Consider the following 9290-nt stretch of genomic DNA (forward strand, 5'->3'; position numbering starts at 1 on the left):
TACTCTCCTTTCCTTATACTTTAATACTCTCAATTCCTTATACTTTAATACTCCTCTTTCCTTTTACTTTAATACTCCTCTTTCCTTATACTTTAATATTACTCTCCTTATACTCTAATACTCCTTTCCTTATAGTGATGGTTCACTAGTGGAGGAAAAGCTGAACTGAACAGAAGTGAAACATGAGCTGAGATCCTCTATTGTTTTGTATTTGAAAGAGTCTAAGGGTTCACTCTTCTCAAAATCTGAGTGAGAATGATTTGTTTGTTTGTTGTTTATCCCTGAAAGTGTTATCTTCTTGTTTGTTTGTTGATCTCTGAACTCTGGCGTCCCCCCCTTGCTGCCAGACTGGAGCTCGGCGCAGGGCCATACTGGGGCCAGTCCTGCAGACCATGGGATGGATGACCTCCTGATGAAGTCACGTTGAATCCAATCATTGTTTACCAGGCAGTGATGGAAAGTGTGTGTTTATCAGGAGGACTCCTCTGGGCTCTTCTGTCTCCCACCCTGTCAGATGAGACCAGCTGCATGTGGGGTGAATGACTCATCATAACGTTCAACCTTAAAGAAATGTTTGTACTTGTAGATTTATTTATTTAGCAACTTTAGTACAGATCGCTTAGGGTCATTCATTGTATGTCTGGAGCTATAAGCTGTCTGTGTGCTGTGCTCTTCCTCTGCAGATGGAGACTGGTTCCTCCTCGGTCTCAATCCTCTGTTGACTCAGACCAAATACTGAAAAATGTGGTCATTGTACAAGTGTAAGGCGTGTTTTAATCCATATGCTGGTTGGACAAACTGCATTTTTATTTCACCTTTGGTATTTCAATGTGCTTTTATTTTGACTTTTGTTTTCATGTTGGTTACAGTCACCGTGCAAACAAAGACAGAGGCGCAGCATAGTATCAACTTGGATCAAATATGGCATATCTTGACTTCTCAACCCGATAATAAGTGATAGTTATAAGCAATATTTAAACTATGTGATCAAATACTAATGATCATAAATATTTTTTTATATTTGATATGCTTTTATTTAATAAACTCACTCACTTAACCTTTACATCTCAAACTTTGCTTTGTAAAGTGATTTGCGCGATATCAAACAAAGCAACTGTCAGTGCAATAAACGCTTTGTGCATCGTATTTACTAAAACATCACTCACAAAACTGAAGCAATGTCTTTGGAGACTAAGTCTGTAGCAGCTTTGAAATATGTGATTGCTATATTTTCACAAAATCGAAGGGTAAGATAGGAATAAATGCAGGAAAGGAACTTTAAATAACACTCCTAACTCTTGTGTTCTCAGCGCAGAAACAGTGACTCAAGCTATTCTAATTCCACAGCGACGAAACCGAGGAAGGAAAAGTGCTTAGACGGCAAGAAATATCAGGAATAAGCAGAAAGCATATGGCTAACATATGTTGTGATTGTTAAGGTGGCTATTCCTAATATTTCACAGAGGCAACACTCTCCATAAAGACTAACTGCATTTGCCAGCAAGCTCTCATCACCGCTGTCTACGTCAAATTTTTACAGATATTTATTAGTTCAGAAACCTGCTGCACTAAATAAAATTCTGACCTAACTCGCCCAATCCAATTGTGCCATTGGGTACACGCAGAAAAGTGACCAAATACCAAGTGCTGATGACCTCAATGAGGCAGGTTTACATGCTCGTTCAAAGTGCTGAGGGGCAGCGAACTGGCTGTGATGCAGGAAATCCCATCACTCAGCTTCTCCAAGTCTTTGAACATCAGGCAGACGCTCAGATGACCTCTGAACAACACACAACAGGGAGAGAAAAACATTTAAAGGCAAGATATCAAAATGTTTCAGAGCAGCTTACACGTTTGATGTCAGGTCTTAGAGACACATCATAGGAAACCTTGAGTCTGGCTTTTCAAAATGTCACCAGTTCTCTCCTCGTGTTAACCATGAATGGCTCTCATTACGGTGCACACCTCTGCCAAGCCCCTGTCAGTCCCCTTATGAAACCACGTTTAGATTCACTAGATCTCGAGGTTCTTCCCTCGGGCAGGAGGCTGCGGGCCATCAGGACCAAAACCTCCAGCCACAAGACCAGCTTCTTCCCGACTGCAGTGGGCCTTATCAACAAGGCCCGGGACCCCCACCTGACTCGGACTTTTATTCCACCCCCACACCTCTAGGATGTGTTAAATTAACACATTATATCATATCATATTATATTATACTGCATTACATTGCATATTGCAATATGACACTGTTAACTGTTTTGCATTTAGCATTTCACTTTTTACTTCACTTTTTATATTTTATATTTTTTATATATTTTTATTCAGAAATGTTTATCTCAAAATAAATGTTACTTTGTATAAATATTGATTAAAAAGTTAGTAAATTAGAAGTAAACAGTGAGTAAATATATACTGGTTTCCCATTTTTTATTGCTCTCCATGCATGCTGTATTTATTGCGTCTTTATGTTCTATGTTCATTGTTTGCACCAATTACCAGAGCAAATTCCTTGTATGTGTGAACGTACTTGGCAATAAAATACTTCTGATTCTGATTCTGATCCTGATCTGGATTTTTATTTGGATCTGCACCAAACTGCACGGACTCATAAATATTAGTTCCCTAAATATGCCTGATTTTTCTTTCCCATTCTGAATTATTCTCTGAGAAATCAACGGAAATGTTTAAATGCCCCAGCTTGTAACATTCAAAAAATCCAGATCCACACCAAAATGTTATGGGTTCTTCACTGATCCATATCCCACCCATGTTGACTGGTCCTATAGACACTGCCATGCATTTGTACGACTAATAAGGAGCAAAAATGACATGATGTCAGTGCTTTTCTCAGTCCAGAGCCATTAGTTGTCAGAATCTGGCTCTTGCTGATGTTTATTTCCCATTGTTAGGTCCCACTTGTTTTGGTTCTCACCTGCTCGTTGGTGGGTCTGGATTTCCTCCAGGCCGGTAAGCGTTCGGAGAGACCTCCGTTCTTTGAAGGCCACAACAGGTACCCCCTCCTCCTCATTGTTCAGCCCCAGCTGTGCGGACTTGGTGCCCACTGGCAACTTGACGACATGTTCAATGGTGCCATTGTGCACAGGCTCTGTGTTTTCCTTTGGTTTGGGTGCGTTTGGTAAGAGCCGGACTGGTGAGGGCTTCTGTGTTGAAAAAGGTTTAATAATATAGTCAGGGACAGGCTGTGTAACTTTTAGAAGTGGAGCGGGTTAGTTGTTAGTTGATGCTGGATGTGCGTCATGAGGACCCAGAGGCAATGTACTTTTTATCAAGTGAACAGTAAATCTGACCGTATCTGGAGAATCGGTCCTTCTGGTCCTCCGCATGATCTCCTCTAGTCGCTGGAAAAAAAACACAGCTTTCATTCTAACCCTGTCATAGCAGTCTTTGTGAAAACATCCAGTCTCTTTAATAAAACCGAACTTTTGGTATGGTTAATGATTTTGATGAATAAAGCGTTTTGTACATATATGTATAATATTCAGAAGTAATCTGATAAGAGGAATTAACAAACAAATCCTAAATGTGTTTTGATTTAAAATGATGAAAATAATATATTCATTCTCGATCAGTACATCAGCCTCAGTCTACAGACAGACCCTGTACATTAAGGGCAAACTTACATATGACCTATGCAGACAAGCAGCAGCTCCATGTGCCAGAAAACACAACGCTCTCTCTCTCTGGGATGGCCACAGGGCAACACATATGATCATTTTCTTTTCTATAGTTGCATTGAGAACTTGAAGAGGCACATAGTATAGCGCATACTTCCACTTTAATTCAATCAGACAGCCCCAAACTGTAGTTGTTTTTGCGTAACTTTGGTTGAAATAAAAAACACTAAACAAACAAACAAATAAATACTTCCATGGCGGAGGAAATAAAACTGTTCAAGAGGAAAGACCCAGTAGACAATTGGTTAAAGAGGTCATGACATTGCATCACATACAGTTAATAAGGGTTTTCTCTTTAAAGGTTTGACCCTGACATTCTAATCAGAATAAATGTGAATAGTATTTCCATTACTTCTAATTTTATCTACTGGATCTTATCTTAACTACGTGTCTGTACCGCAGTCTGTCGTATTGTCCAGGTCAGTTGTTCTTGAAAATTAAAAAAAAAGAATTATCTGCATCGTAATAACTCTGATTTAGTCACCTTTTTTCTGTCTTGACGGTCTACCTCTTCTTTTTGTGCGAGCATCTCTCGCTCTTGTCTCAGCTTCTCCACCTTCGCCCTCTCCCTGGCTTCCTCCTCCTCTCTCTGCAGAAAACACAGAGCAGATACAGAACGTTGTGAGGATGAGCAAACACACAAACTAACTCTTCCAATAAAAATACCTGAGAATGAAGAAAACAACTGCAAAAAAATAACATTGGGATGGAGCTGTACAATTTAATCTTGAGTGGGGAAAGGATGAAGGTGTTTCCCTGTTCACCTGTTTCTGCAGGAGGGCGGCTTCCCTCTTGGCCTGAGCTCTCTCTTCCTCGGCTTGTCTCTGCTCTTCTTCCTCCCTCCTCCTCTTCTCCTCTATTAGACGCTGAGCTTCGGCCTGCTGTTGTGCTCGCTCCTCTGCCCTCCTGTGCTCCGCTTCTTCACGACTGCGCCTGGAAATGTTGTAAAGTGTAAGTTGTAGCAATACCATACCCTGCTACAGCAGTGTTTCTGTCTCATAGGGTGGATGTTTTTTAACCTTTCTTCCTCCTCTCTCTGCAGACGCTCCTGCTCATCTCTCTCCCGCTGTAGTCTGGCCTCTCTCCTCTTTTCAGCCAGGAGACGTGAGGCGGCCTCTTGGTCTGTGGTTCCGGCCAAGGGCCTGCTCACAACTTCAAGAGGCCGGGGGGATGGATCAGGAGGCCTATGGGAAGGACCTGAAGAAGAAATAAAATCGTCAATATCTGAAGCACTTTGAATACCACTTCAAATACGCCACTATTTGTTTCCTGTATCTTACTTTTATCTCTCACTGGTGCGGTTGTAGGAGCTTTGTTGGGCAGGTTCAGACGTGGTGTCACTGGTGCTGGTGGTTCACTCCTCATCTTCTCTGTCCGTCCTCCGGATGATGTCCTGACAGGCCTTGAGTTACCAGGAGCGAGAGCAGAGCGACAGACAGTCTCCTCCGGGACCGATGGGAGCTCGAGCTGCAGCGGGGTCGAATGTCTGCTGAGTGATCTTCGAGGACTCCTTGAAAACGCGGCAGAAGAGAGCAGATGTCCCACTTTATTCACATTTCTCTCAGAACGTTGTGGAGGTAACGGCCACACAATCTCAACCTACCGATCTGGTGAGGGTGAGGCTTTTCTGCTCTGTGTCACTGGTGCTGGTTTCACACTGGTGTTGACGGATCTGATGTTTGAGCCCCTGCTTGAGTTCTTCTTACTCTCTGGCGTCTTAATGGCCTCTTTCTGTTTTGGTGTTTTAACCTAAAACAGAAAGAAAAGGGATCAGAATTACTGTTACCGTTTCAGCCCAAACATCTGACTGAAAAAGCAAAGAGTAAAAAAATTGTAATAAATCGTATATATGCTATTCTTAAACAGAGCCATATTGAGAAAAAACATTCTTAGATTTTGAGAATAAAGTCGTAAAAAAATTAAGTTGCAATTTCATGAGAATTAAGGTGTATGTTTACAAAAATAAAGTCATATTTTTAGGCTATGTGTCATTTAACATAAGCAGGACAGGAGATCTGTCTGTTGCCTGCTTTAAAATGAGGAATATGGAGGTTTGCCAAATAACGTAATCAATATATTTTGGCATATAAGTATAAGTATCATGACTTTGAAATGTTTAAACGTTTGGTAGTGGTCGACTGAAAGGTTTATTGTAGACTCTTATAAAATTACATCTTTATTCTTGTAAAGATGTATGATTGATGATTTTCTCTTCAATCACGACTTTATTCTTGTAACATTTTCACTTTATTTTGGAAATCTATTTTTAAGTATGGTCCTTATACAACGTCATAATTATTTAGCAACACACATATGTCAGACCAAAGGAAGTGCTGGATTTACCTGTGCCAGATGGAGGCTTCTGCTGTTGGGACTTGGGGAGGCAGATGGCCTCTGTTGGACTGAACCAGAGTGTTGCTGGGGTTTGTGAGGAGTGGAGGAGGTGGTGGTGGTGTTCATGGAGTGGAATGAAACTGCACGGCGACAAACATGGACAACTGAGCCAGTGTTTTGTGCCATAATTATGGGAAATTGGGGAAATATGCACAAATGGTGGTAACAGTGAAAGGGGGGGGGGGATGTGGAGCAGTGCGTCAACAGAGAGGAAAACGAGCTGAGTTAGTAAACAAAATGGCCTGAAAACATTGGATGTAGCATTGTTTTACAAATGCACGACAAACCACTGGCATTGCATTTCCATAATATTAAAGGTTCAGTGTGTAAGATTTAGGTGAAAAAGATCTAACGGCAGAAATTGAATATATATTAATCTTAGAGATGTTTTCACTAGTGTGTTTCATTGTATGAATTGTTTTCTTTCCCCTAGAATGGGGCCTTTATATTTATACTATATATTAACATCTGGAGTGGGTCTTCTCTACGGAGGCCGCCATGTTTTTTTACAGTAGCCAAGACTGGACAAACTAAATAGCTTTTGAGTTTTTATAACAACTGAAGGCTACCCAAGGTTATCTTTCATGTTTGGCAGGGGAGGGGTATTCAGCTGCTACATGCAACTTCACCACTAGATGTCACTAAATTCTACACACTGAACCTTTAAAGCAAATGAGCACATTCTGTTATCTGGGAGGGGGGCAGGGGGTAGAGTACCTTCTTCTCCTGACTGACAACCAGCACTCTTGCTCCTGGCCAGATAAGAGCAAGTGGGAGTAAGGAGGCGACTGACCAAGTTCTTCTCCCATGGTGTCAGGGGTAAGCGGCGTGGAACTAGCGTATTGATCAGTATAAAGTTTCAATGAAGCAAAAACAAAAGATTATGCAAGCCAAGAAATTGCTGTGTCAAGATATGCTACAAAGGTGATTTTAGAAAGACAATGTTAAAAGGAGGAGGATAAAAGTAAAGCGTATTTATCTTCGACTCACCATTCTTGGTTATTTTCCTCCCCCTTGTGTTTGGACCGGAATTGTGTTGGGCCCTCTGGCTCTTTTCCAGCGTCTTGCGCACTGCAGATTCATATCGCTCCTTAATTCGGGGGGAACAAGCATCAGTTTAGCTGTTGCTCAAATCCAGAGCTGTGAAATCAATGTCCAAAGATTTTTACTCAACACTCACTTTCTCCTCCTGCAGCGTCTGCTTGCGCTTCTCCTCCACAGCAGAGCGCCTCCTGTCCTCTCTGTGCCTCTGCTCCAGGATCTTTTTCTTGCGCTCCTCCACTTGCTGTTGATGGTATCGCTGGGCCCGCTGCTCACGCTCCAACCTGCTCAGCTCCCGAGAGGCTGTGTATATATAGATTTATCAGCTATCTGTGTTAATCGTATAGAAAAATTGAGGACAGTGTATTAACCTTAGAAGCTCACATACCGACTAACTTCTCCTTCTCCTCTCTTCTTTCTCGTGCTGCCTTCAGCCTCTCGTCAACATTGGGTCCATTAGCCACTAGAATACCAAAAATAATACTTTGCAGTTAATGATTCATAATTATGTGACATCTGTCTGATGAACAGAGTCAGTTGGACCTCAGGTTAACAGAGAGAGGTATCAAACCTGCAGCGGCCCGTGGAGAAAAGGCGTTGAGGATTTGTGGGGACTTATTGACAGAAGAAGCTGTTTTCTTTGGCGGTGGATTTTGTCTGATATAAGAGCCATTCTCTGTAAGCAATGAAAAAAATGTGCATGTTATTCAGTGACAACAATACCAGCAAAGAGATTTTGAAAATAGTGTTGTGATGAGAATGAAGTAATAATTTGAGGCTATGTGTCATTTTAGAGGAGAAACATCACGTCTTGCTAAGTTGGTCTTGAGAAGAGAGTAGGTTTCACAAGTAATGAAGCTTTGACTCATTAGCAGCACATTATCATAAGTATCAGGACTCAGGATCAGAAAAGACTGTGCAAGAAACTGTATCTATTCTGAGGAAGGAACCACACAGATGTGGAGGAAATCGTCTCTTTAGTGCAGGAGGAAATGTTTGTTAGTGGTCGACTGTGAGGATGTCGTCGGCAACATCTGCCTGATAGACAAAGGATTTCATAAACTACAAATTTATTTCCATAATATGACTTTTCTCTTGAAATCTGTGAATTGCCTTTCTTCGATATTGCCCTGACACTCGATTGTACTCTGCCTCTATTTTTGATTCATTTAACATAATTCGTCATACAACAATTCGGGGATTTTCTCCTACCTGTGACGACACACAGCATTCTGCACCTGAACGCACCATTCGTACAACAAATGCTGAGACGCAGCTGCTGCGTACATAAACCAAAAACCAACCATGATGCATCTGTCTCAAACAGTGGTTGTTAGGGAGTTGTTTGGCCTTGGGGTCTGATACAGATAAAAGAGCCTCTATTGACAGGCTGTGTATAAAAGGCATAGAGAACATGCAAGCACCTGACCGGTCCTCGGGAGGATGACTCAGACGAGCTAAGGTCAAGACATAGACACCTTCAGGAGTACATGAAGTACAGGTGGAGGGTCCTGTCGTGTAAACAATATCAGGATCCTGTATGTTTTACATAATCTGTGTCCAAAGATGCCCCCCGGTTTCCACGGTTTTTTTTAAAGCCTTGCATCACAAACACGTCTCAGAGGGAATCTGTTATTCTACCCGTGCGTCATCGATATGATAAAATAATCCTGTGTCAGTCATCTATTGTGACTTGGTTTCGAGGAAATGCTTCTTTAGATCAGCTACTTTTAGAAAAATCATCATCAAATAACAGCAAAATCTACTCACCTCCTGTTCTCTCAAGACCGTTCCCCTTCCCCTGGTTCTCGATGGTACGTGTAGACAGTGGTCCCTGCGATGGAGGGATGCCACTCTGTTTCTTCTGCACAGCCATGCTAGGTATTGAGCCTGGCATACCAGTGCTCGCACTCAAAACACCCCCTGCCTCTGCCTCTCTCCTCCTCCTCCTCCTTTTCCTCCTGCTCCTGCTCTTCCTCCTCCTTCTTCTTTTGAATTTCTATTTCAAGATGCCTTCGGGTTCTCGCTTGCAGAGTGAGCTGTGCAGGGAGCTGCCTCCTGCATCAGCTGCTTGTCCATCTGTGCCTCACAAACCAGTACAGTGAAAAAGCCACAGCACCAAACCACCGGTTTAACCTCTTTTCAGTGAGCTGGAGATAA

General features: G+C 42.1%; 1 protein-coding gene across 1 annotated transcript; it reads right to left on the bottom strand.

Annotated features, from left to right (window-relative positions):
* Positions 1-1656: 1656 nt before the first annotated feature.
* LOC133014946 (ensconsin-like) lies at positions 1657-9027 on the bottom strand. The gene is made up of 14 exons (XM_061082159.1): positions 8901-9027; positions 7519-7593; positions 7270-7433; positions 7080-7179; positions 6807-6923; positions 6039-6193; positions 5299-5444; positions 4976-5205; positions 4715-4892; positions 4460-4628; positions 4180-4284; positions 3309-3359; positions 2933-3161; positions 1657-1778 (listed from the first exon to the last, which is right to left on the bottom strand). Exons 1-14 carry the CDS (start codon positions 9025-9027, stop codon positions 1657-1659), a joined length of 1968 nt encoding a protein of 655 aa, XP_060938142.1.
* Between the last annotated feature and the right edge of the window lie 263 nt (positions 9028-9290).

Source organism: Limanda limanda, chromosome 12, assembly GCF_963576545.1.
Source record: "Limanda limanda chromosome 12, fLimLim1.1, whole genome shotgun sequence".
NCBI lineage: Eukaryota > Metazoa > Chordata > Actinopteri > Pleuronectiformes > Pleuronectidae > Limanda > Limanda limanda.

Bases quoted from the DNA above. Each gene is read 5' to 3' on its own strand.
- LOC133014946 (XM_061082159.1), bottom strand. From the start codon at position 9,027: ATGCCAGGCTCAATACCTAGCATGGCTGTGCAGAAGAAACAGAGTGGC. The intron at 7,594-8,900 runs GTGAGTAGATTT...TTGGTATTCTAG, and splicing joins CGGTCTTGAGAGAACAGGAG to TGGCTAATGGACCCAATGTT. The intron at 3,360-4,179 runs GTGACTAAATCA...TTTTTTTTCCAG, and splicing joins ACCGTCAAGACAGAAAAAAG to CGACTAGAGGAGATCATGCG.